The sequence below is a fragment of the Sodiomyces alkalinus genome (genome assembly GCF_003711515.1).
Source record: "Sodiomyces alkalinus F11 unplaced genomic scaffold SODALscaffold_16, whole genome shotgun sequence".
In the NCBI taxonomy this organism is placed as follows: Eukaryota; Fungi; Ascomycota; class Sordariomycetes; order Glomerellales; family Plectosphaerellaceae; genus Sodiomyces; species Sodiomyces alkalinus.
The window spans coordinates 540342-566736 of record NW_021167094.1 but is presented as its reverse complement, the minus strand read 5'-3'; the positions used below and the strand labels follow the sequence as shown (position 1 = coordinate 566736).

At 53.2% G+C, this 26395-nt stretch overlaps 7 protein-coding genes across 7 annotated transcripts; 3 read left to right on the top strand and 4 right to left on the bottom strand.

The window, feature by feature from the left end:
- Positions 1–59: 59 nt before the first annotated feature.
- SODALDRAFT_329651 (exonuclease) lies at positions 60–1079 on the bottom strand. Its single transcript, XM_028611005.1, has 2 exons — positions 884–1079; positions 60–749 (listed from the first exon to the last, which is right to left on the bottom strand). The coding sequence occupies exons 1-2, from the start codon at positions 953–955 to the stop codon at positions 147–149; spliced, it is 675 nt and encodes a 224-aa protein (XP_028462583.1). The 5' UTR covers positions 956–1079; the 3' UTR covers positions 60–146.
- Positions 1080–2072: 993 nt separating this feature from the next.
- SODALDRAFT_329650 (fumarate hydratase) lies at positions 2073–4305 on the top strand. Its single transcript, XM_028611004.1, has 3 exons — positions 2073–2745; positions 2869–3892; positions 3997–4305. Exons 1-3 carry the CDS (start codon positions 2262–2264, stop codon positions 4184–4186), a joined length of 1698 nt encoding a protein of 565 aa, XP_028462582.1. The 5' UTR covers positions 2073–2261; the 3' UTR covers positions 4187–4305.
- Positions 4306–12555: 8250 nt separating this feature from the next.
- On the bottom strand, positions 12556–13554 carry SODALDRAFT_84953 (hypothetical protein). Its single transcript, XM_028615740.1, has one exon. The coding sequence runs from the start codon at positions 13182–13184 to the stop codon at positions 12642–12644; it is 543 nt and encodes a 180-aa protein (XP_028462581.1). The 5' UTR covers positions 13185–13554; the 3' UTR covers positions 12556–12641.
- On the top strand, positions 13056–16837 carry SODALDRAFT_329648 (hypothetical protein). The gene has a single exon (XM_028611003.1). The coding sequence runs from the start codon at positions 13464–13466 to the stop codon at positions 16515–16517; it is 3054 nt and encodes a 1017-aa protein (XP_028462580.1). The 5' UTR covers positions 13056–13463; the 3' UTR covers positions 16518–16837.
- Positions 16838–16929: 92 nt separating this feature from the next.
- On the bottom strand, positions 16930–18846 carry SODALDRAFT_329647 (hypothetical protein). The gene is made up of 2 exons (XM_028611002.1): positions 18543–18846; positions 16930–18483 (listed from the first exon to the last, which is right to left on the bottom strand). The coding sequence occupies exons 1-2, from the start codon at positions 18612–18614 to the stop codon at positions 17269–17271; spliced, it is 1287 nt and encodes a 428-aa protein (XP_028462579.1). The 5' UTR covers positions 18615–18846; the 3' UTR covers positions 16930–17268.
- Positions 18847–19301: 455 nt separating this feature from the next.
- SODALDRAFT_285938 (hypothetical protein) lies at positions 19302–21180 on the bottom strand (the record flags this gene model as incomplete). The annotated part of the gene is made up of 2 exons (XM_028608508.1): positions 19302–20481; positions 20588–21180. The coding sequence occupies 2 exons, from the start codon at positions 21178–21180 to the stop codon at positions 19302–19304; spliced, it is 1773 nt and encodes a 590-aa protein (XP_028462578.1).
- A 2689-nt stretch (positions 21181–23869) lies between these two features.
- Positions 23870–25718, top strand: SODALDRAFT_382343 (hypothetical protein; the record flags this gene model as incomplete). Its single annotated transcript, XM_028615223.1, has 9 exons — positions 23870–24028; positions 24098–24150; positions 24228–24324; positions 24380–24556; positions 24615–24729; positions 24792–24935; positions 25011–25041; positions 25398–25481; positions 25540–25718. 9 exons carry the CDS (start codon positions 23870–23872, stop codon positions 25571–25573), a joined length of 894 nt encoding a protein of 297 aa, XP_028462577.1. The 3' UTR covers positions 25574–25718.
- Positions 25719–26395: the final 677 nt, after the last annotated feature.

Sequence of the window (26395 nt, the reverse complement as noted above, 5' to 3'; positions counted from 1 at the left end):
CCTATGTTATGGAATTCAGTTTATCTATTGACCAAATCTTTAGGAAGAAAACGAAGACGAATTAATCCCATAGTAAAGCTACGTTTAGAAGTACTCCGTGACAGAAGTTGACACGAGAGACGCCGCCCCTGAAAAAACCCCTCCGCTCAAAGCAAATTATCCGCCCACGCCTCCTCCGCATCCTTCTCGCTCGCCGGTGTCTCCTCTCCTTCGACATCCTTTCCCTTCCACGTAAGGCCAAATACGGCATCACGATAGTACCGCGCCTCGGCGATGCTCTCCAGGATATCCTCCCTCCCGCGATGGACGCCCTTCTTCCAGGGCGCCACGAGCAGCACGACCGGCGGACACCACCTCCGCACGGCCTCCTTGATGGTGCTTACGTCGAGTAGGCGGTAGTGCAGGTACTCCAGCACGGCGGCGTACGGGGGCTTGGCCAGGAATGCCCGGTCGGCGTGCACGCTGTTGCCGGCCAGCAACGCCGTGCGCTGTTCCGGCACGTGTCGCTTGATATACGCGAGCAGGCCCTCGGCGGCTTGTTGGGGAGTCGTTGTCGATGCGAGCACGGCATCCGTAAGCCCTGTCGTCCCGTGGGTGCGTGTGCACCACTCGTCCATCTGATCGAGCCGCGATTTTGGATGGTGTATCACCGTGCCCCAGCCTTCCTCGTCCAGTAATTCCAGGTCTCCGGTGGTGATTAGGCAATGGATCTCGAGAATCTCCTCCTTTTCGGGATCCAGGCCCGTCATCTATGATACGGTTGGATCATGCTTCTATCAGTATACTTTGTCTTGGACCAGAAGTGAGAAGGATAAAAAAAAAATAGAAGAAAAAGGGGAGATAGAGAAAGAGAGATTGAAAGAAGTCATTTGATAAAACTCACCTCACAATCGATCCAGACAAGCAGTCCATCGGATTGGGCCTGTTGGGACTGTTTGGGCTTGAGGATGTCCATGGTCTCTGATTTCTCGTTGCTATGCTATGTCCCTGTCTACGAATCAAGCGACCAACAACATAAATGGCGTTTGTTTGTTATGAACTGGAAATATGGTATCTTTTTGGAGATTGGAAGTTTGAAGGTGTGAGCGTTTCAAAAAACATAGTTCTCCAATGTGACTTCAGTGATGCAATGATGCAATGACATTCCAAGACTGGTATTACACCGAAGCTCACCGAGACTAAACTCTCTTGGTTTGGTACCCTGCTTTCCCAAGGTATTAGCTGCTGTCACACAAAACTTCACCAAGACAACATCTCAAAACATCTCACCTGTCCCGGACATCTATTTCATCTTCAGGCCTCGATACTACACTCATTCAAAATTAACGCTACCCTTATTAAATCCAACAGAAAGATCTACGTGGATCCACTAGGCTAGCTCCTGCCCTAGAGCTAAATATATCGACAACATCGTGAGGGTTGATCGCAAAGTTGTCTTCGCTGGGACTCTGGGGTATTTTATTTCCAAAGAATCCGGATTGTTTTCCCTGACAGTTAGATAGTCCCTCGTTTTCCCCTACCTACCTACAGAGTCCTGGAATCTCTGCTTCAATGAACAACTCCATCTTTACCTTCAGAGGGAAACGCACCGTCGGATAAATTAGGTAGTCGGGATAAGTCGGGCTGGGGAGATTTGTTAATCTGGATAAACGTTGTTCCTATGCACTTGTTGTTGGCGTCGGAGCAGACCTCCACAGAAATGTACCGTGCTTCATCGTGACAGTTACTGCCGGGCCATACATGTATATGTACACATACGGTCAAGTCTTCGCATGCACCTATTGCTGTGGCCACGGTCCTGTTCACGCCGCCCTATGCCTTGTCCCGTGGCGTATGTATGTACATGTACTACTTGTAGCGGACACCCTACGTATTGGCTTTGGGCTTGCCAAACGGAGTAGTGAGCCCGAGAGAATCTTCCGGCAAACCGGACCAGGGGAATATTCGATCGAAATCGGAACCGTGAATCGGCTCCAGGATCGTCAAGGCGACGAGGCAACTTTTTTTCTTTTTGTGTAATTTATTTCATTGGGTTCTCAATTCGTTCTTTTCCCTCTTCTTTTCCCACTTCTCTCCTTTTCCACCCCCGCAGAGACATAGATATCGCCAAAAGGGGAACGAAACGGATTTCTTGCCCCTTTTTCATTTTAATTTATTGTTAGTCGGTTCCCGGCCTGAAGCGAGCTCAGCACCTTTTTTTGCACGTGAATTTGTACGTCATCAATTGAGAGTACACACTATAAACTGTGAGACAACAAATCATGCTCCGATCCGTCGCATCAACTCGGGGCGCTGCCCCTCATTCGGTCAAGTCATGGGTGGCTGGCTCCAGTTCCCGTGGCCTTGGGCCGAGGGCATGCGGACTCCGACTTCAGCAGCAGCAGAAGCAGGCGCTACTGTCGACCACTTCCTCCTCCTCCTCCTCCTCCTCCGCCTCTACTTCTAGCTCCTACATTCTTCGATCGTCGTCATTGTCGGCCACGCCTAGAGTTCCGCTCATCACATCTACTACCCACGCGAGAGGGCTACATACCACGAACGCGAGGATGTCTGCCACACGAACCGAAAGCGATGCCTTTGGCGAGATTCAGGTGCCCGCCGACAAGTACTGGGGTGCCCAGACGGAACGGTCGCTCGAGAACTTCAAGATCAACCAGCCCCAGGACCGCATGCCGCCTCCGATCGTCAAGGCTTTCGGTATTTTGAAGGGTGCCGCTGCCACCGTGAACATGCGCTACGGTCTCGGTACGTGAGAGCTCTCGACCATACCATGACAACAGGAACAACAGCAACTGGCTTTTTCCTTGCATTCGTCTGGACTAACGTTCTTTTTTTTTTCTTTTTTTTCGTCTCCCCCCTCCACACCAGACCCCGAGATTGGCAAGGCCATTCAACAAGCCGCTGCCGAAGTCGCCGAAGGCAAGCTCATGGACCACTTCCCCCTGGTCGTCTGGCAGACGGGCTCGGGCACGCAGTCCAACATGAACGCCAACGAAGTCATCTCGAACCGCGCCATTGAGATGCTCGGCGGCCAGATGGGCACGAAGAAGCCGGTCCACCCGAACGACCATGTCAACCGCAGCGCCTCGTCCAACGACACGTTCCCGACGGTGATGCACATCGCCGCCGTGCTCGAGATCGAGAGGGAGCTCGTCCCCGCCATCAAGAGCCTCCGCGACGCGCTGCAGAACAAGGTGGATGAGTTCGAGGCCAAGGGGGTCATCAAGATCGGCCGCACGCACCTCCAGGACGCCACGCCCCTGACGCTGGCGCAGGAGTTCTCGGGCTACGTCGCGCAGCTCGACGCGGGCGTGGCGCGCGTCGAGTCGTCGCTGCCGGACCTGCGGCTGCTGGCGCAGGGCGGCACTGCCGTCGGCACGGGCATCAACACGTTCGAGGGCTTCGCCGAGGGCATCGCCGAGGAGGTCAGCAAGATGACGGGCACCGAGTTCAGGACGGCGCCCAACAAGTTCGAGTCGCTGGCGGCGCACGATGCCATCGTCCAGGCGCACGGCTCGCTCAACACGCTGGCCGGGTCGCTGAGCAAGATCGCCAACGACATCCGCTACCTCGGCAGCGGCCCGCGCTGCGGCCTCGGCGAGCTCAACCTGCCGGAGAACGAGCCCGGCAGCAGCATCATGCCCGGCAAGGTCAACCCGACCCAGTGCGAGGCGCTGACCATGGTGTGCGCCCAGGTCATGGGCAACCACGTGGCCACCACCATCGGTGGCATGAACGGCCAGTTCGAGCTCAACGTCTACAAGCCGCTGGTGATCCGGAACCTGCTGCACAGCGTGCGCATCTTGGCCGACGGCATGCGGTCGTTTGAGAAGAACCTGGTGGAGGGCCTCCAGGCCAACGAGGAGAAGATTGCCAGCATTATGAAGGAATCGTGAGTTTTTTTTTTTTCTTTCTTTTTTCCTTTTTTTCCCTCCTTCCCCCCCCCCCCCCCCGGTAGCCCCTTTTGTTGTCCAGACGACTAACAGTGAAATTCAGTCTCATGCTGGTGACCTGCTTGAACCCCAAGATCGGCTACGACATGGCCAGCAAGGTTGCCAAAAACGCGCATAAGAAGGGCCTGACTCTCAAGGAGAGCGCCATGGAGCTCAACGCCCTGACGTCGGAGGAGTTCGATCAGCTGGTGCGGCCTGAGCTCATGGTCGGGCCCAAGCCTTACAAGCCGTAAGAGACATGTTCTAGGTACTTTGTACGTTCTGAGTACGTACTGGGCACCTTGACTGTCTCTGCGAGGGGTCCCGGGCCCCGGGACGGGAGGCGGCCTAGAACGGGGATGTGGGGAGCCGAGCAGGTGCGCCATGGTACATCGTACATCGCCCTGATATGCGACGACCTTCCCTGGATACACTCCCCACAGGATCGTCCTGCTAGCACAAATACGATGCAACCCTGGTTTTTTTTTTTTTTTTTTTTTTCTGTTACAGCTACCGAATGAGGTAGAAGGAGATGACCCAAAACACTGTATAGATAAGTAGCGACGTATTTTCTTGCGGAACAACTGAGACGAAATGGATGGCAATCCCGGGAGCGAGAGATGGTGCATCGTATAAAGGTGTGGCACGAACGTTTCCAGAGGCGAGTTCTGGGCAGAACCTCTCGCACTGAGGTGAGCGAAGTAAGGTCCGGTATACGCATGTGTGTGTTGGTTGTTGCTATGAATGCTGCTCCTGCTCCGACATGTGCATGCTCCTGCATGTTCCAGCAAACAGAACATCATGCCCCAAAGCAACAGCTTGCAGTAGCGCTGATGCGGTCCTTGAGGGAGTCTCGAAGCTGTGCTTGTTTGAGGCAAAGCAACTTCGCACTCATTCTGTCCAAACCCACCAACTGGCCTACTACAAGGTAGGTACTCTCGTGGTATTTTATTGTAAGGTATTCGCCACTATTCTATTTTCTATCCGTAAATATCGTACCTAGTCATACATAGCTGGAGGCTAACCCCAGACAAGGGAGAAGTGAGATTTCGTACCAATGTCATAGAAGGAAGGAAGAGTGCAACACGAGACATTGTCTCAATGGGCTATGATGGAAAGGTAAGAACCACCAACGGACAGGACATTCTCAGCTCACCCCTGATCCCAAGAAATGCTTTCGATAGGTACTTCCATGTTGTCAGGAGAGTACCTTGCATTCTCCGTTTAGCCCGGTAGCCACGACAAGTAGACTCATAACGGAAAGTCAAGACAGGGTATGTAGTGTAGGGCCTAGGCCAATGTACGTTGTACTTCGTACGAACGGACAGCAGCTGCACCGGATCCGAGCCCCGGTCCCTCTTTCCTTTACTTCCCACCTGGGCGGTTCTAGTCTACGTTGTAAGCAAGTTTTAAAGGCCAACCACCGCCTAAGTCAATTCGACACTCGATATCGACACGCCTATTAACCACGGGCGAGTAATAAGAGCAAAATCGATAAAACTATTAGGATAGAGATTATAACTACTACCTCCCTCCCGGGATATTATCGTAGCGGCACCGTAATACCGGAGCTACGGTATAGCCGGAAGAGTCATGGTATAGCGTCGCCCCGACCTTAACTATATAGAATTCGTAACGGACCCACTTTTCGTAATATAAGCGCTCCCCCCCCCGCTCGTGGCAGGATATAGCGCGGAACCGATATAAGACCGAAAGGGGACTACTGCGCCCCCCGGAACTAAGAGTAACTAAGATCAGGGCAGAAATTCAGGCCCTATTAGCTAATAGGAACACGATTAACTAGGTCGTAGAGCTAGTAAAGAAACTAATCACGATACGTAGTACCCGTAAGAATACCGGTATAACACCGCTAATACACCTATACGTAACTGTCCGCTATATTATCCGTAAGGAACTCCGAAAAGGAATAAGCGGTATAAGAGAGACTTAGGCTAATATTATAGCCCGAGCACCCGTAGTAATACCGCTACGGGACCCCGCCCCCTTAAAATAATCCCCGCTAAGCACTATTAGGAGCTAATAGTCCGCTAAAAAACCCTCCCCGAAAACCAGCCCCTTAGAGCCAGGACCCCTAAGGAAATTATTTAAGCTATAAATGCTACGATTACCCGATACGATACCGTAGCGGCACGGAAGCTACCTAATAGTAATATCTGCCTTACCTTTACTAAAAGGGTATAGTAGTAGACTACCTATAAGGAGTATTAGGTTAAAAAGACCTTTAGTAAAGAAGCCACCCTAACCGCGCGAACCTACCCTACGCTTACTAAGGCTATCCCCCGGGAGGTCCTTAACGCCCTATCCGAGGAGGACCTACTAGTATCCCTATAAGATATAAACCCCGAGGCTAAAATTCTCCGGGCGCGATAGCGAGTACCCCGCCGCGGCACCGGTAGGGTAACGCTCCTCCTTATCGAATCGGCTTTACCGGAATGGGTAATAAGCCTTATCCGGAATACCCTCCTCTTTAAAGGGGGCAGCTATATCTATAAACTATATAATCCTAACCTTAGCCCCCTAAGGTACTATAAGTGCCTACACTTCGGCTATAAGGCTAACGGCTACCCGGCGGTAAAAAAGGTATACTATTACTACGCTAAGCCCGAATCAGCGCACCTATAAGGCCTAAGGTACTATAACGCTACGGCGCCCGGCCGACCCCGCCGCTATACCGCCTATACCGGAGACTATAACACCTTTAACGACTTATACCGGCTACTTAAGAAAAAGGCCGAGAAGACTCGCGAAGCGTATAAATACTAAGCCAGGGACTTCGATAGTACCCGCTAGACTAAAACGGTATACCTATAGTAGTCGTAGATCTTCCCCCCGCTTATTATCGCCTAGGACTAGGATAGGCCCCTCCGTAAGGGCCGTGGACGCCCCCCGAAAAGGACTAAAGGATATAAGGGCTCCCCGACACCGGGCCCTATAAGCGCCTATATAATCCCTCGCGGGACCGGTAAGGCACTATAGTAGGAACCCTAGAGCCAGACCCCGGCTACACCGGGCATGTCGTCTTAACCCCCCCCCCCCTCTAATGAATAGAAATCCACGTCCTTTTATAGAATATAGGGAGGAGTTAGGCGCGGCGGGAGCTACCGCTCTAATACCGCGCCGAATATAATATAATAGTAATCTAGGAACCCGGCCTTAATAATTTTATAAAAAGCCCCGCCTACCCCTCCTAAGGGGTATACTAGCTAATCTAAGGAGGAGGCCGCGCCCTCCTATATATCTATAAGAGATACCCGCTATATATATAGGCGTAGCGGGCCTACTATAATACCTACACGGTTATATTCAGGACCGGAGATAATACCCTTATAATCTAGTCGATCTACTTAAAGAACTACTAGTTAGCTAAGATCCCCTAAAACACGCTCCTATAAGATATATTCGATACAGTACCGCTATAGGGCCGATACGTCCTTATAGGGGACTTTAACCTATACTACCCCCTATAGTTATAGCCACCACGGTACTACCCCCGAGCCGATACCCTACTTACCCTTATAACCCGGTAGAACCTTAACCTAATAACCCCCCCCGGAATAACTATATAGCACTACCCAGGCCGGCGTACTAGTACTATTAACCTTATATAGGTAATATAAAGGCTCCGCTATAACTTTAGCGGCCCGGATAAAACCGTTATCGGGTCTAACTACTACTTATAGACGGCCCGAATCCTTATAGAGATAGATACCTCGCCGATTACCGCGACGATACTACCGCGGGACCTAGCCGGGCCCCGCTAGGTCTAAAAAGACTTCGACCCCTTATAGGTCCCCTAGCTCGCTACGCGGCTATAGTAGACCGGCCCCCTTATATTACTAGAAGATATCGACTTAGCACTAGATAACCTAATAGTAGACCTTACGAATATAGCCGATAAGGCCGCGCCGCGCCGCTATAAGGGCACTCCTAAACGCCTATCTACCCCCTAATAGAACGCGGAGCTAACCGCCCTTACCTAGGAAGTAAGGCGCCTCTACCGTAGATATATATCCAGGAAGTCCCGGAACTAATAGGATAAGTTCTAGGAAGCGGAGAGGCGCTAAGATAAGGCCGTGGCGGTAGCGAAGCGGATATACTAACGGCACTTACTCTACTTAACCAGAAAGGACGATAGCCTTCTTTAGCGGCTATAGAAATAGGCACGAACTAAAGGGGGCGTATTACTAAACCCCCTATCGGTGCTACCACTATACTAAGATAATAGCGACTACCCGGTAACTATACACGTAAAAAAGGCCGAAGTTCTAAACCGGAAGTTCTTCCCCCCCCCCTCCCTACCACCCCTAGGCCCCTAAGCGCGGAATTCCCCCCGGGGTAGGATATCCGCCGAGATATTACCGTAGCGGATATATAGGGGCGCCTTAAGAAAATAAAACCCTAGGCGATACTAGGCCCCGACGGCCTCCTAGCAGGGCTCCTAAAAGTATATAGACCCCCCCTATACTAAAGACTTAGTGCTATCTTTATAGCGTGCCTTAAAATAAGCTACTACCCGAAAAGGTGCCGCTACGCTACTATAGTAGTCCTTAAGAAGGAAGGCCGGCCGCCGGCCGATTATAGGATAGTAAAGGGCTAACGACCGATATTACTCCTTAGTATAATAGGTAAGGTCCTTAAGGGGATACTAGCCGACCGGATCGCGACTATAGCGGAGGAGTATCGGCTCCTCCTAGAGGGATAAATAATTAACCGGATAGGGCGAAGTATAGAGATAGTAGTATAAAAAGCCACGGAGGCTATAAGGGCGAGCTAGGCCTATAGCGGCACCGCTTCGATACTCTAACTAAATATTAAAGGCGCCTTCGATACTATCCCTTATTCTTGCCTCCTTAAGGTACTTAAAAGGAAAGGCTTCCCCCGGTAGCTTACTACCCTAATTAGTAGCTTCCTTAAAGACCGTATAGCCTAGCTATTACTTAATAGCAAAACGGCCCCCCCACGATACCTCCGTAAGGGCGTACCGTAAAGCTCCCCGATCTCCCTATCCTCTTTATCCTCTATATCTCTACCCTATACGAAGAACTAGAAAGAGTTCCTAAAACGATAGTAATAGGCTTCGCCGATAACACGAATATTATCGCCTTTAGCAGGACGGAGGTATAAACGCAGTAACGCCTTGCTACCGCGTAGCGGATATACCTAAACTAAGAGATAGCGAGCGGATTATAATTCGAACTAGCTAAATACGTTTATATCCCCTTTACGAAGTCACGCTAACCCTTACCCACCCCGCTCCCCCTCGGTACTACTTCGGTGCCGGCGGCGGAGGCGATAAGGCTCCTAGGCGTTTAGCTTAATAGGAAGCTTAACTTCCGGCGAAACACTAAAAAGGTAAAAAGCCGCCTAGCCACCTAAATATACGCCCTTTTAAGGCTTAGCGCAGTAACGTGGAGGTATAGCTTTATAGATATAAGGAGACTATACCTCGTGGTTATATGACTAATAATCGCCTATTACGCCTTAACCGTCTATAAGATAGGGGCCGGCCCCCGGCACGGCCCTGTAGCGGTACTTATAGCGGTATAGAACCGATACCTCCGACTAGTAGCCGGAGCCTATAAAGCCACGCCGGTTAGGGTCCTTGAAAAAAAGACCTTTATCCCCCCCCTTAACCTATACCTCTTAAGCCTAAGTGCCCGAAAGATCCTTCGGATATAAGAAGAAGGGATAGAAGATAAGATATTAGCCAGAGTAAACGCCGCGGCGAGAGCCTTAACGGTACCGAACCGGTATTATAGGACCTACGCCGCCCTTACGTAGACGGTATAGCTTACCGCCCTAATAGCCTAGGCCGGAACCTTACCCCCGCGGAAGGCCCTTATAAGGGAATAGGGTTAAGCCTAGGCGGAAGCATAATAGCCCTATACCTACGCCATAACGGCACTAAGCCGCCCCCCGATATAACGCTCCCTCCGGAAATATAGAGGACTCCTTAAACTATAAAGCTCCGTACTTACCTAGATTAGATTAGAAAAACTAGGCTTACGGGCATTCCTAGCTAAAGCGAGGGTACCGGGCTTCCCTTTACCGCGGTACCCCTATAGGGACGGAGGGGCGGAAACGACAGAGTATATAGTACCCTAGTGCTAGGAGGTAGCCGCGGAGGACCGTAAAGGCCTCTTCGGTGCCGTAAGGAGGCCACTCACGACTAAGAAAGACTTATATAACGCACTAGAACACGATACCGAAGCCGGGGCAGTTATAAGGTGGTTCCTATAACGGAAGAGGCTTAAAGACTTTCGCCTCGCCCTTAAAGTTATAGAGGCCTACGAAAATAAAGGGGATACTAAAGCGGGACCGGAGCGGAGGTAGTATAATGCGGCGGATCTATTAATTATTAATAGGGGTCCTATAAGCCGGGACCCTAGCAGTATTATCTCGGCGCTAGGGGGGGCCACTAATAGCTATTAGCTATTATCGCCCTAGTTATTATTATCCTTATCGTCCTTGGTAGCGCTAATACCACTCTTAATATATTCTAGGCCCTACTAGGACCGGTTAGCTAACTACCGCCACTATAATACCGTAAGGAGACCGAAAAGAGGCTACTTATAAGGTGCTTTAGAATAAGGTCTATTTTACCCTCTAAACGTTTTATCTAATAAGATAATCCTTATACCTCCGCCGATACGGGGCCGCTACGGCTATAACCGGAAGGTAGCGCCCGGTTTAGGGCCCGGCTAAAAGACTAGGACGCTGTCCCTAAACGCTCTTTAGCCTATAGCTTATTAGTAGGGGACCACTTTAGCACTAAAGGGGGAGATATATAGTAGCGACACCGTTATTACCGGCGGCCTTTACTACTATATACGCCCTATAAAGATCTATAAGACGCTACTACTACTTTTTAATAGCGGGGGGGACCTAAAGGAAAATTAGTATATACTACCACGATATACCTATAGTACTATAACGATATCGATACGACTTATATTCTTACACGGACACCGGCTATTAGTATACTAAAAATAAGCTACCCCTATACCCGTGGTATTAGAGTAGGCCTCTACGTTGTCCGAGTATATACCTAAGCGCTTACTATAACGAATATAACTATACTAGGTTAGCCACCACGGTACCGCCCCGATACTACTAGGGGATATATACGGTATAACCTAAACCGAGCCCTTCGTATACCGGTTATAATTATTATTAGTATTATTATTAGGAGATAATATCTACGACTATTAGCACGCTACTACTAATGCATTATTACGCTATTAGGAGAACTTATATTATACTACTACTACCACTTAATTATTCGTATATATAAATTAATACTATACTACCTAGTTAACCCCACGCTACCACGCCACCGCGGCGCTACCTACTAAGCACTTATAGTCTAGTTATAATAGGAAAATAAACAAGGGAAACTAAAGGGTTTTACTATTAGTATAAAGCCGTAATATTAAGCCTACGGCACTATAAGCGGGAATAGATCGGGAGAAAACCTATAATAAACTTATTAGTATTATAGGAGGAAGAAAGAGGAAAAAGAGGTATAAAGACCTTAAGGGATATTAACTATCTAATTCTATAATAGGGTAGAGCCTTATTCCCCTTACCTGCCGCCGGATATAGCAGGAACCTACTTAAGGGAGGTAGGAGGCGCCTACCTCCCTTACTCTGTTTATTAACCGAATAGAAGGAATAAAAGGCACGATCCTCGGGGACGCAGGGAGGCCGAGGCTAAAGGACTATAGCCTCCGTACCACGGAGGCGCAGCGGTACCCCCTCGGCCCTACTCCGTCGCTAACGATCGGCTTAGGCTAACCTACCTAACTACTAGCCTACTATACCTCCCGTTAGCCACTAGCCTAAAGGTACGATCCAGATATATAGCAAAGATAAACCGGGGCTATATCAGCCCCGTAGCGGTACCACTCCACCTAAGGAAGTGTATAAGGGTTTTCCCCGGGTTTTACCCGGGTTTTCCCTCCTATAGCCACCCGAGAAGGACCGTATAGCCTAAAAAGGCTCCTATAGATTAGTTAGGATAGCGGAGTAAGATCGATAATAATAATAATAAAGTTTTGAAGGCAAGACCGATCCCGGGATCCGTGCGACTGCCTCGGGTATCTCCTCGCTCCTCCTCCACATCGCCCGAATCTCGGCCAGCCACAGTTCATCCACCACTCTCGTGTCGCTTCTTTGGGTTCCAACTTCGCTTTTGCTTCTTCCCTGCCTCCAATGCCCGCTAATTACCGCGCTAGGCAACGTCGGCGCCACGCCGGACAGCTTCGAGTTTGAGCAAAAAGCAACGTTCGACTATCGAATTGCTGCTACCACAGCACTTGCTAGCCCTCCTCTCGCATTCCATGCCTATGATCAGTCAAATCTCAGCCAAACGGACCGACCAATTGGTACTATTGTTTGCCGTGGAGCAAACCCAAACCCCCCGACTTCCCAATTTATATCATGTTTATTTATTACATTATGTTTATTTTGCCGCCAACCTCGCCCCGTGGAATGGTCAAGACTCGAAGCATGACGACGTCAGTATCATGACAGCCCGCATAGGGCAACGCACTACGGAGTACTGGTAAGACGTGTCTGCCCATGTCTTGAGCACGAGCTTTGCCGCAAAGACTTGTCTCGCAGTCTCCGGTATCGAATCATGGTATTCCTCCCAGTTTTGTCGCCCTCGTGCTGCGGCAAGACATGCTAGAGGCTCAGACAGGTCAACATGGCAGAAGGCCTGGGACCTTTGGACCTCTGAACCTTTGGAATACAAGGGAGGCACAAAGAAAGAAAGCCGCTCATGCAAAGCTCACCACTGGAAGCATATGCACCCTCTCTGCCGGCCTCCCCCCTCCTCTTTTTCCCTCTTCTTCCATCCCTTGCTGCATGGCAGAGCTTGTCTCGCACCTCAGTCAGGTGCATACTCACTTTCTTATCGCTACAGTAGCCAGAAGCAGGCCCAGACGGAAAAGATGACGGACCATCACCATAGGCTGGTCCGTTACATGTCCGTTTCTTTTTCGCCTCCCCGACTCTTGCCTGTTGACGCACCCAACTCTCGACTTGGTTCTTGATGCTTTTTGCGAGGACTGCGTATTGATGCTCGAGGGATATATCGGCCTTTACCCACCTCTCTGATACCCCCCTTCGGGCAGACCCCCTTGATATCTGCAGTGCAGCGCCTCCCCAAGAGTTCTGGTTGTTAGGCTCTCTCATAAGACCCGGCGATATCATCCAGTTCCTCATGCATGCCAGTCTTGGGCTCCTCAACTTCGTCTGGTGCTATTGCTTTCCTGTCCCTTACTTCGTTCCTCGTTCCTCGTTTGTCTATTGTCCATTCCTTTCATTCAAACCCCTGCGTTCACCTTGCCTCTTGTCTGATTCCCCGCCTTGCTGCTGAGACGAGACACCCTCCTCCATTCCCCCCATCTCTCACTGCTCGTCAGTAGCATACAGTACAGCATACCCCGTTGGTACCATAGTCCACAGTGCGCATGTAGTGTTTCTCGTCGCCCCTTGCCAGAAATGACTACGATACAGGGAAGTCGGTCCCCCTCTTTTCCTCGGGACGAGGTTACCGTCGCCTCTTCGCTTGCCGGTGCTCCGAGGCTTAATTTCTCTAGCTTCTCTTCTTTCGCACTGGATGCCGCCGACAAGACTGGCCTTCCTCGCGCCAAATCCTCCAACAACCTCCTTGGCGAAGCTATGCGCAAGCGCGGGGCGGAAGTCGTCGACTCCTCTGCCTCCTTGGATTGCCGCCGGACCCGTGCTCGTGCCCGTGCCCGAGACGACAAGGATCGAGCCAGCATGGGCGACCTCATCCAGTTCCTACGGACCGTGCCGCCACCACCCCAGAATCACCTTACATCGGTCTTTGACGATGACGAGACGGACACCGTCGAGGGACGGGGCAAGTGGAAGCAGCTGAGGAACAAACTCCGTCTTCGCATCCAGCGGCCCAATTCGGCCACCTCAGACGACGTTCCGCCCAAGCCCAAGTTGCCCGGCACCGCGGTAGTTGCTAAAACAACACGGGGCCGTTCCCACATCGCCATCTCCGTTCCCATGGAGCATTGTCATTTGGGTCCCAACTCGGACTGGTCTGCCACCGCTTTCAACGCCACCAAACCGCTCCCCCCTTCGCCTCCCCTGGAACCCGGGGATCGTGACTACCTCTCCAAGGGAACCGGAAAGCCCCGAATGCCCAGCCTTCAGACCAAAGACTCAAATGCGTCTATTCGTCTTTGGCCTCGCCAGGCTCCCATCAGTCCACCTCAGTCGCCGCCCGCTACCTCAGCCGGGAGTTCGCTTGGCAGCAGGTCGGGGACGACCCCCGCCCACACTCCACGTGCCCCCTTGCCCATGGATCCGAACGACTTTGTCGAGATTTCGAGGTCAGATACGCCAACTCCTAAAACCCCGGAAAGCATCGTCGAGGAGCGTATTCGCCAGGTTCACGTTTCCTGGTTGACCACTACTCATCCCCTGGAGTCAGCCGGAGGTCCGCCGCCGGCCCCACTGATGTCTCCTCCTACGAAGCCGCTGCCATCACCGTCGTCCCGTTTCTCGACTCACCGGTCACATCGTCTTCAGCTGCCCCTGAGAAAGTCAAGCCTGAAAGCACCGGTTGGCCCACTCGCGAGCACGCCCGGCAAGCCGTCCACGCGGAGGGTGCTTGAGACGCCGAGTCGGATCCGCGAGGGGTGTGGCCTCAGCTCTGTCGTTGACTCGTATCCCGCGAAGCCGCCGCGGGTGACCACTGAAGAACCCGCTACGACAATGTCCAGCGCTCCACACCTAGCGTCAGAGCAAAAGACCCTAGACTCGCCATTCCTGCTACCAGCGGTGCGGTATTCTCCGCCCTTGTTGAGTCAAATCATGGATGTCACGGGTGGCGGGGATGTAGCGGATAAGACGGACAAGACAGAGAAGACGGACAAGACAGAGAAGACGGACAAGACAGAGAAGACGGACAAGACAGGGTCCAGGACGCCGGCTCGCAAATCATCGACGCGCACGAATGCCTCGAGAAAGAGCCGCCGCGCCGAGAAGGTCAGGTCTTTGAAGCAGCGAGATATGGAAGCAGCCCGGAAACAATTGCCAAAGCCGCAGCAGTCGCGAGATTGCGAACCCGATGCTCCGCCTCGGGAGGAGCAGCGACCCAAAACAGCCGAGACAGCTATCAGCTCCTTACGCCTGCCTTCTCGGGATGGCGGTCCCTGCGTCGCAGAACTTGCCGACAACTTTCCACGGCCTCCTACGGCTGAGCAAGATGTTTTCGAATCGACTCCCATCGTCTGTTTGGATCCACCCGTTTCTAGCCGTCCTTCTGGCGCCATGACCTCGGCTGGGGACGGGCAAGATCACCGCGAAGAGCCTTCGGAGTCTTCGTCGCACCCCCACCAGGGCGGCCGTCATCCTCGCCTCTTGGAGCCCGGCAGCGCGAGGCCGCCCATGCCAGAAGACGCTCCATCCGCGAGGACCAGTACCGTCAGCTCCATGCTACCTTTACGGTTCAACAGTTTTACTCGGACCAGCTGGGCAAGCTCGGTTCCCCTCCTCGAGCGCTTCAGCAGCTACGAGCCATCGGAGGCCAGCTTCGTGCAAGGAACGGACCATACCGAGAGCCAGAGAACTCCCCATCGCCGCTCGGATTCTGCAACGTTGCCTCGCACGGAGCAGGAAAGGCTCGTGTCTTCCCGCCTCAGCTACATGGCCCCGCCCCCGGAACAAGACAGTGATGAGGAGGCAGAGTCGCGGGAGAAAGAGGACGTGGATAACGAAATGCCTACCTTTGCACCCAGGCCAGATCCGACCCCAAGACTGAGCGCCATCATGCCCGTCGTCGACGTTCAACCTATGACGCCATCCGTGGACCTTTGGTCTCCCTCGTGTCCTGCTTCGAGCACATCGTCCGTCTCAGAACCTCCCGCTTCGAAGTTGGTTCCAGGAGAACCCACACCTCCCCAGACCCCTTGCGATTTTCCGGCTCAGCAATACACTACGACGGCGGATGAAGCACCAGTATCGGAGCCAAGCCAGCCGTCGTTCATCGACGTCCGACAGCTGTCTAGTCCTGGAAGACAGCCACCGGCGCAAGACCTCTTCCGCTCTCGCGCGTGGATGACACGTTCAGATAGCGACTTCTTCCACACCCGTGTCGAGCTCTCAGGTTTTGACCATCTCATGTCGCATCACAGCCCCTACGGCATCCGTTTATCGTCCGAGCCTCGGGCTGCCGATTTAGCGCAACACCTTCTTCTCAATCAGAAGCGACTGGAGTTAGATATTCGGCGGCAGGAGCATAAGCAGATGGTTTTCCTAAGCCAGCTCGAGCGGACACTGGAAGACATCAAGCGCACGATTCCGTCTCGGCATCATGGGCGTGCCAGGGAATCCTTCGGGTTCGACGAAGCAGAGGGGACGACCGCAATGAGCCAGCCTGCCGAGGCGATGTTGGGCAAGAGGAGGATCAGCCATCGCCGAGGTCTGGCGGGATCGGATCCTACCCGTTCGACAAATGCTTGCGAAAGCGAACGCAGCCACGGCCACTCTCAAAGCCAGTCTCGGGGTCCTTGAAGACTCTGGCTCGTTGATGGGATGGGGGACGACTACAGTGAGAGAAGCAGCGGGTGGCAATGGGATCGGCGGAGTACCCTCGATGAGCGAAGCCAATCGAGGACGACAGAAGAGGAGGGGGCATGGGTGGACAAGGAGAGTCGACGGGGCGACTGTTGAACTGTTACGGGGTTGGCGAGCGCGATGAGAGGTGAGCAAGATGTTAGGCATACATGGAATGACTGTGTAATAAGGGAGGATGTGCTTCATTGTATGTGATCGGTCTGTGGCACGGTGTCGCTAGAGGACGTGTTTCTACGATCGATTCTGTATTTTTTTTTTCTTTTGCTTCATAACGGATGCAAAGATAAGAAATTGGGGGTGTTCGGGTTCTCTCGGTCATTCGCGCAAACGACGAATTATAAGGTAGTTGGGTTCATTTTGTTGCTCGTCATGGTTGTTGGTTCCTGGTCTACGTTCCAATATATCCGAGATCGCATCGATTGCAATGGACTTGCTGAGTAGCAGCGGAGGCTTCAGTGAGAATGCATTTCATTCCTTCGCCTCATCTCACGATGCCATGCCGTAGGAAGATATCACCAATGTCGCTAACACACACAGGGAGACACACCGCTATAAAAGTCTGTACATTACAATAACCCTATGAATCCCCTCCCTCAGAGAGACTTTGTACTGCCTTTGCCCCGTTCCGACGTTCCCCCCCACCCCTCCCCGGGCGGCGGGCCAGTGTAGTCAGTCCAGTACGCCAGAACTACAGCTCAACGTCCTGAAGTGATCCCCGACTCGACGACACGGGCTGGTCATCCTCGGCCTTCGCGTCGTCGCCGACAGCGGCGGAAAGGGCGCCTCCCGGCCGCAGGGCGAGGTTCTGGTGGTGATCACCCTTATCCTCGAGCCTCACTTTCTGCTCGTCGTGCGCCTCGGCACCGCGGGTCTTTTGTTCCTTGTCCCCTCCTCCCTCTTTCTCTTCTTCGTCGTCGTCGTCGTCGTCCTCGGGCTTCTCGGAGCCGCTCACGGAACCCCTGGAAGGAGCTGCAGGTGCGGCGGTCTCATTTGCCAGGGCTGCTGTCTCGTTGTTTGCCGCCGAGGAGGAACCTTGCTGCGGTTGCGTCGATTGTTGTTGTTGCTGCTGCTGCTGCTGCTGCTGCTGCTGCTGTTGCGATTGTGACTGCGATGGCGTGGCGGGCAGGTCCTTCTGCGCCGGGGGGCTAGCGGCGGCGGCGGCGGCGGCGGCGGGCGACGAATCGGCACCGTGGGTGATGGGGGGCCCGGGCCGCCAGGCGTCGAGGTAGAACTTGGAAACACCGATAATGCGGCCGTTCTTCTCGCAGGCGTCGACCCACTCGGGGCGCACGACGGGGATGTTGTTCTCGACGGCCTTTTCCCAGGCGAGGCCGCGGCCCTCGGTGGTGACGAAGTGGGTGGTGTCGATGCGGACGGCGTCGACGAGCTTGGCGCCGACGCGGTCGACGGCGGCGGCGAGGGCGTCGCGGACCGGGCTGGGGAGGATGCCGGTGGCGATGGTGACGCCGCTGAGGTCGGTGAGCTTGTGGGTGCGGATGTGGACGCGGTCCGAGGCGTAGACGCCCGCGGTGGTGCGGAGGACGAGGTGGAAGGTGTACTCGGTGTCGATGGCCAGGCCGCTGATCTTGGTGCTGTGCATGTGCAGGGGCCGCGGGATGTTGCCGGCCTTCTGGCCGTTGCGGTACAGCGAGAGGGAGATGAGGTCGGCGGTGGCGAGCTGGACGGGGTCCCACTCGAGCACGACGCTGGTTTGGGTGGTGTTGCGGCAGCGGAGGACCGGGCGGGCGGGTTCCCGGGCGCCGAAGGTGGTGTAGATTCGGTCCTGGAGCTCGCGGAAGGCGTGCTCGGTTTTGGACTCGGAGGCGTGGTTCCGTCCTACGGTGATGTCGACGATGCTGCCGGAGGAGATGTTGGGAGGGAGGAGGATGGATGGGAACTCGATCTGCCGGAGGGGTTGGGGTTAGCCATCAGAGAGAGGGGGGTGTATTGAGTGAGTAGTACCAGGCGCTTGTCTTGAGTCAGGAGGACCGTGACGCCGGCATCGACCTTGCCGACGGTCAAGGAGACGAGCATGATGATGGTGATGTGATGATGCTTGTCGCTCGAGAGTGCTCTTGTTTTATTGAACGGGGTGGGAAGTGGTTTGAGTATTCAGCACAAGATTCGGAATGGCAAGGGTCCAAGATGAAGGACCTCGTTGGTGTGGACGGACAACGGAAACGAAGGATGTGGGTGAATTGGAACTCGAATCTCTTTGTTGTTGCTCTCGAGGCGCGAGGCAGATCTCAGACCTCAGACCTCAGACCTCAGACCTTCCTGCCTGTCCACTGACGGACACGGGTACGGAGTTACCCGCTAATCTTACCTAAGCCTGCGACCGAGAACTGATAACTGACATTATGTAGATAGTCGGCCGCTTAATAAGCAGCAGCGTTTCACCTTGTGGGAGCTTCGGACACGCTGAATTGGCAATGAATGAATCATGGTTTGGTTAACCTCTCAACTTGCCGTTAATTTGTTCATGAAGATGTAATATATCCTTGTGCTCTTCGTATTAACACCTTTCATTCTAACCAGTTTTAACGCGAGAATGAATATCGCAGTTTTATCTTATTAACTCCAATCCCCGTGGGTATAAAACAAAAGCCCTCGAGTTGCGCTGACACCCAACAAACAGACCAGATAAGGAAAACATGCTGCCATCTGTGGTATATCCGCCGAAAGAAAAGAAAAGAAAAACCCCCCGTTTCCCAACTCATATCAAAGGAGAGACAACCATTGTGTCGAAGGTTGCCGCGAAGGATCCGACGAGACTTCCGCCGACGGTAATGAAGATGCGTCAGCTTCATCGCTTTCCAGCCACGCGGCCGGGGCGTCAAGGGAACCATAGCGAACACCATCCTTCTGCTCGAGTTCCCTGCGCAAAATGTCGAAAATCACCTGCCACAGCCGCTGGGCTTCGAGCTCGCGCTGGCGGAACACGCGGGCCAACTCGTCCTCCTCCAGCGCCGCGGCCCCCGCCAGGTCATCCAGTTCCCGGTCCCTATCCGCCTCGAGCTTCTCCAGCCCCTCGTCCTGCCTGGCGAGCAGATCGCCCATGCGTCTTGCCTGCTTCTCCCTCAGCACGTTGATCTTGGATTCGTGCAGCCGCGCCATGCCGTCCCGGAGGTTGTACTGCTGCCCGAGCTCGCGGAGGTCGCGCTCCGTCACGACGCGTGGTGGGAGGCCCGACTCCGGGCTGCGGCCCAGACCGTCGCAGTAGGCCTCCATGTGCTTGAGCCGGATCAGGATGGTCTTCTCCTCCTGTTCTAGCGTTGCCCGCATTTCCATCTCGGCTTCGATCTGCCGCTCCTCGAGCTGTGCCGCCGTCTTGGCGTGTCGTTCTCGCATCTTCTCCGCTTGCTCGGCGTACTTGGCCGTGACCTTCCTCCTCCCTTCTGCGTGCCTTTGCCTCATTCCGGCTTTCTTCTGGTCCACGAACGTCCGGAACCGCCGCCGCTGGTCTTCCAAGTCGCGTCGCAGTCGCAGATACTCGCTGTGTTCGTATAGCCGCTCCTGTGCCTGCGCGATTTCGGCGGCTTCGACCTCCTCGGCGGCCTGTCCGGTTTCTGCTTCTGCTTCTGCTTCTGCTTCTGCTCCTTTTTCTTCGTCTTCTTCCACGCATCGCCGTTCCGGCTCTTCAGACCCGTTGGGGTACTCCCAGGGTGTACTGAACTGCTGTACGACTTGGAGGAACTCGCGGGAGTCTTCCCGGGGTAGAATTGCCTTCAGGGTCGAGCTCGGTATGGGTTGGGTACAACATCGTGGGGGGAATTTGGATTCGTCCGTGATGGTCTGCTGGACCAGTTGCTTGAGGCATTGGCTGCAATACGAGTGGCGGCAGGGCAGTGTATGTTGACGGCTCAACTTGCTGAAATCTTGGCGACAACTTGTGCAAGCACTGCAAGAAAAGGCCCAAGGTTGGTTCGTCAGCACACATGGAGCCGCTTGACTTTTTTACGGTGAGATCTCGGCCAAACGACCGGGGGGTGGGGGAGGGAACGCACATGGAGCGGTGAAGATCAAGACTATGTCTCTTTCCCCATCTGATCTTGCGCATCCCATTCATGATGCCGAAATAGTTTCTTCTGGAACTGACACTGAACAGGCTTTGGGCCGAGCTGCTAGGCGATCCGTGGGTTTCGGACTCGTTGTATTTGGGTTGGTGTCGGTGCTGGTCCAAGTTAGGCTCGACCTGGGCAAGGTATCTGTCGTAGTGGGTGAAGCTCGGGGCCCGTGGCTTGCCGGAGAAGGCGGGCTTGTGCAGGGCTTCTAGGTCGTCCAAGTCCTCGATGACAGACCGCGAGGTTGGAGCTGTGCTCGCCGAGCCGCAAGAGATGGAGGACAAGGTCCGCGCATGGAAGGTCGCGACGGTAGAGCCCTGGGACTCGGTACTGGATGTGTTGCGCTTCTGCTCGTCGGGTGGGAAAAGGCACATAGGCTCGGGTATCGGAATGTCCCAAGACGCGGCTTTGGAAAGCAGATTCGCTTCGAAGGACGCTTGGGCTTCGAGGCCAGGCAGTTGGAGAACCTGGCGGATATAATCGGACACGGCCAGCTCTGGAAGCTCCAGAGCCCCGGTGGCAGCTGAAGGGTCCATCTGAAACGTCGGCGGCGGCATTGGTATCGGCGGCGCACTGGTGGACGAACGAACCCCAAGATGTGGCAAGGAGGCATGAAGGTTGGGCAAAAATGAGGTCGCAAAAAAAACGGAAGCGAGGGGCAAATCAAGACGTGGAGGGCGGAGATATCATCATGACACGGCGCCAAGATGAGGCGCGCCGGGCCTGCTGAAAAAGAAGAAGAACAAGAAGAACAAAAGGAAGAAGAAAAAGATGAGGGCAGGTCAAGAAAAGCGTCGGCAGTTGAGCACGATTGCCGGGATGACCAGAAAGGTATAAAGAGATTGGCTGGCCCGGCACCTAAGGTAGGTGAACACGGTGCAACCACCACGTCAGGAGAATTGGCTACAGGAAATCGTACAGCTGGGAGCGAGTTGAGCAAGAAAGCCCACGTTCGATCAGTACGAACGAGGTCTAGCTAAGAACGGCAAGTCGACGGAAGGAGAGGCAAGAGGGGATAGGGGGGGAAAAGACCACAAAAGATAAAAGATGGTGAGAGGGATGGATGGTGGGAAAGAATCTGCGAGGACAACAGCAACAGGACGGATTACAGATGCCGAGCACGGGAATCGGGGATCGGGGATCATACAACGTACATGCATGTACCTACCTACCCTACGAAGTACATTATGCCTCCGAGATAAGTACGGATACGAAGTTCGAAATACCTTTATGGACACACAGCGGAAAGTGCAGACAAAGTAGGTACATAAGGTTATGGATACATATTACTTCGTACAAAGTGGGCAGGAGGGGTGGAAAGGTGAGGGGAGGAGGGGGCTTGAAGGGAATGTGATGATACAACGTACACTCACAGCGGGTTGCGGGCTGGGCTACGGAGAGGCGGGACCAAACAAATCAATGGCAGCCGACCAGGGGTAGCAGGGGTAGGGGTTCAGTACCCAGGGTTGATCAAGGCCAGCGTTGACGATCGTCTGCAAGAACCGCCTTATCATGCGTCCTGTGTGTTACGAACGGTATTACGAACGAATACTTCCCTTTGTACCGAGGAGGTACTAGGAAAAGGGGACATACGTACCTGGCTGGCCAAAAAGGTACACTAAAGTACCTTAGGCTTTCTTTTTAGGGGACCATGTCATCGAGGACGATGTTCTACGAAGGACGGATAATTTCAACGGACGTCGGCAAATGCTCCATGGACCACGGCAAGACACCGGATCGAATAAAGTACGGAGTTACATATTACGAGATGCGAAGTACACGTAAAATACACCGCTCGACAGGACGGTCTTGGTCGGTCAACAAACACGGGCCGAGATTATGGTCTTGTCTCGCAATGTCTATACCTTAGATAGACTAAGGTAAGGTATGGACCAGGCACACGCACATTGTTTGGGAGCGAATGTGGGCTACCTTACCTTATCGAGTGGGCTACCTTAGCGAGGGGGTAAGGTGGATAAGGTACAGCAAGTACGTGTACCAAGAGCGACCTCGTGCGTGTGCGTCGAGTGGTGGTCTTGGGTGATTTACAACGTACGTTGTACTTATCGGTATGTGTACTTCCTAGTATCACCACACGCCCAAGTTGAGCCATCTGATTATTGCCAATTGCCAGCGTACTCCCATAACTCGACGTGTTGCGAAAAGAAAAGACACGTCGTACAGTAGCACGCAAGGACCTTGTGATAACAGCACATGGGAGTCCTAAGCAACGGCATCTCGAGTGAGTGTTGGTCACGGACCCAGCTTGACATGAGAAGTGTAAGGTGAGGTGAGGTAGGTATCCGTACTTCAGTCCTTCGTACCTAAGGTATCCGTGGGACGAGCTCGATCTGCAACTTGGCGTAATTTCCTTTTTGTTTGTTGTAGTGTGTGTTGTACGGAGGAAAAGCAATTATATGAGACTCGTTGTTGTGTTGTCTTGAGTACATAATTTCACAGACACGTCCAAAGACAACATTCGTACTTTATAGTGACGACGTCCCGTGGCCCCGACAGATAGCGTGATGGAACTGAGTCTTGTGTGTTTGATGTTTGTCCTATTGTGTGTATTGTGCCGGGGGTCCTCATCAGCTACCCGGGGTACCTTAATGAACTGCCGACAACGCTGTCGGTTGCGGGTGCCGCGTTCGTGTAACGGATGCATATTTGCAGGATAATTACGGGGTGCCCGTTTGTGTCGTTCGAGGTGCCGGTAATTGATTAGTATGTCTGCAAAGAGTGAACAGACGGTTGCCGCGAGAGGCTGGATTGGCAAGTCAACTTCCTATGATGCACGGTTACATGTGGATAATAATGAGTGGTGGTACGTTGTATTCCGAAGAACTAATAATAACAAAGGCACGAAGTGAAATGCGATCCCATAGCGTACCTACCTTAGGTAATCTGACATCCAGGAGTTGAATTCCCGGTACGAGCGAGTCCCAGAGTCGTATCCGCCGTACCGGCGAGTAACGGCGAACCACCCCCCGTTGGGAACAGTGACCTCATCCCGCCCCCGCCAAGGATACGACCGTTTGGGACCTCTGCGTTATCGACTGATTCGTCCCCACTTTATCCCGCTTTTCATCCCGCTTCATCCCATCCAAAAAAAAAAGGACATCAAACGAGTCCATCTTTCCGTGCACATCATCGCAACTGTCCATTGTCTGGAGTTGGTCCGTGCACCATGTCCCTTGGTGACCATCCGGAAAAGTTGTGTTCATAATGAATCGCCCATCGCCGTGTAACCAAAAGGAGGGCAAAGAACTTCTATCCAAGTCCACCGCCTCCCGTCTGAGCAACGGAATCAATGGCAGGCACGGCGACGACGTGGAAAAATACAGGCAGACGGTAAAGGCGAGTGGTGACTGCAACCCACACCCCGTATGATGTCAACGAGCTAAAGAAGTGCCACGAAGCAGTGCTCGTCGATATAAAGCTCAACGGCCCCAGGCCCGACGCCAACGCCGCGCCGATGCTAAAGAACCAGCCCAGAGACGAGCACCGTCACCGCCTAGATTCCACCCGCTATGCTCGGGGTTGAAATGTGGCGGGCATTGTCATGCTGATCGGTTGATCGCAGGGGGGGCCCCCGAAAATCCCGGAACACCTTGAACGAATCGGCCGAGTCGTCGGGGTTCACGGCCGGCACGCATCCTCTACGAAGTACAGTCAACCTGGTTGGGACGAGGTTAAGATATTCGGTTAATACTCGTCGTACTTCTCCTTGGCCAGCATATCATCTCATCGTCCAGGAGCTCGGAGTTTCTAACCCTTCCTTCCTCTGATCGTCTTGCAACTTGGGGACATTTGGTCCCGTGTCTTTCCCTCCTCAACGGGCTCACCGCTCGTGCATGTAGGGGGGATGCTGCAACACAATCAGGCCCGCGACGCACATTCAGGCCCGCGACGGTAGACGGTAGACGTGCATCTGGACCGAAGACATCATACTTGAGTGAAGTCCTTACAGAACTGGGATCGACGTGGGGTCAGAGACTCCAGAGTCTTTGACTATCGCCTGGAACGCTTTCGAAAGGATGCTGTTCCTTCTGGGCTTTCTATTATGAGCGCCCTCCTGGTGGCCCGTGGGATGTCATAGCCTCGGATGACTCGCTTTGTTTGCTGACCCGGTCACCTAAGACTCGAGAATCGACCCGGAATGACACGTCAAAAAACGACCTGTATGAAATCATTTACTTGGCTACTTCCCGTGCTATTGTCAGTGAGGACACAAGAGTCCCGAGGATGCAGACAAGGAGTGCTGCACGTGTTCCTGCGACGCCAAACTATGGTAAGGCATTTGGATTGATCATCGGAGGAAACGTCTACGCGATATCTTCCTACCATCACGCCGCACGCTGTGGAGGGCCGTCCAATCTCACCGAGACTCGACTCTTGTAGGCTGTATAGTATTGCCTAGTTGCCTGCAGGCACCACCTGTTGACGGGTATATCTAGCCTCCACAGCTACCCTTTTGGGCTGGGATATTCTTCCTTCTACATCCACACTTTTCACCCATATCACTGTTCGCCTTTGATATATAGTAGTCCTCCTTTCGCCCGTCCCCTGCCACTCAAAACACCGATCACCCTTCGACTTTGGATCATACAGAACCAATATATGGCAGTATAATTTGACGCCATATAGCTTTATACAATCTCGACAGGGTCTTGTCATCAAAGGTCTCCCTTGTTAGCCAGGGGTTGACATGCAGTTCGATAGAGTGATATTCATTGTTTGGCTATCAGAACAGCATTCTCGAACGCAGCTGGCAATACCAGTATGCACACAGGATTCTGGGCTGGGACAACGACGAACAGATGGCCTCTATACTACTGTGAGTCTGTGAGCAATACTATTATTACAACTTGACTTTGCCCACCTGTCGATTGTAGACTTGCGATTCTTCCTGATTCTCGTGTTGACTGACAGAACATGGATGTAACTTATACCTAGGGGCAGCTTCTAGCCACCGTCAACTACCTTTCTACGCCTTTCCCCCCATGTCACCCTAGACAAGCTCGAATTCCTGCCCGTTTCTACGAGAAGTGATGAATGGGGAGTGTGAACGTCAGCCAACTCGGCCTCGGGTGCATCTCGTACCATGGGCCTGGCTAGCCTGGCTAGCCCAGCATGAACCATGCGATCGTAGCGTGATTCTGGAAAACGATAGCGGCAGCGGGGTTTACCAAAAGATACACGCCTTTGTCGCGCGGTTGGCGGGTGATCAGACCATTCCCTATGGGGTTGGATGAAACGTAGTGAAGTAACCGGAGTAAGTCAAGATGAGATGAGCCACTGGCACGGAGCATTCGGGCGCCATGCGATACTCGGTTGAACTCGAGGGGACCGACCTCGCCCTGCGGTATGTCTCTGGGCGGAGAAACGACGGGGTCTCTGGGGAGCATATCATATATGTTCGTGCGACTTCTTCCGGAAGCTGAAAGTCGAAGAGCACCCGGCCCGCATGTCCGCATATGGATGATACTTCCATGGTGCCGTCCCTGTCTGGCAGTGGCTAATATGCAAGACCTGACTCTTTCACGGCGACTCGGCCCTGCTCTAGACGACTTCCTCTAACTCCTGTCGGCGATGTGTTCATCATGAAAACAAGAGGCCAGTTTTCTTACTATAAACAAGTGCCGTCTGCCCGCACTCTGCCATACAAGTGGCAGCAGTGCGCTGGTACTGGCGGGGACATGGCTGATAGCAAAGGAATAAACAGAAAAGTAAATGATACCAAAAAGACCC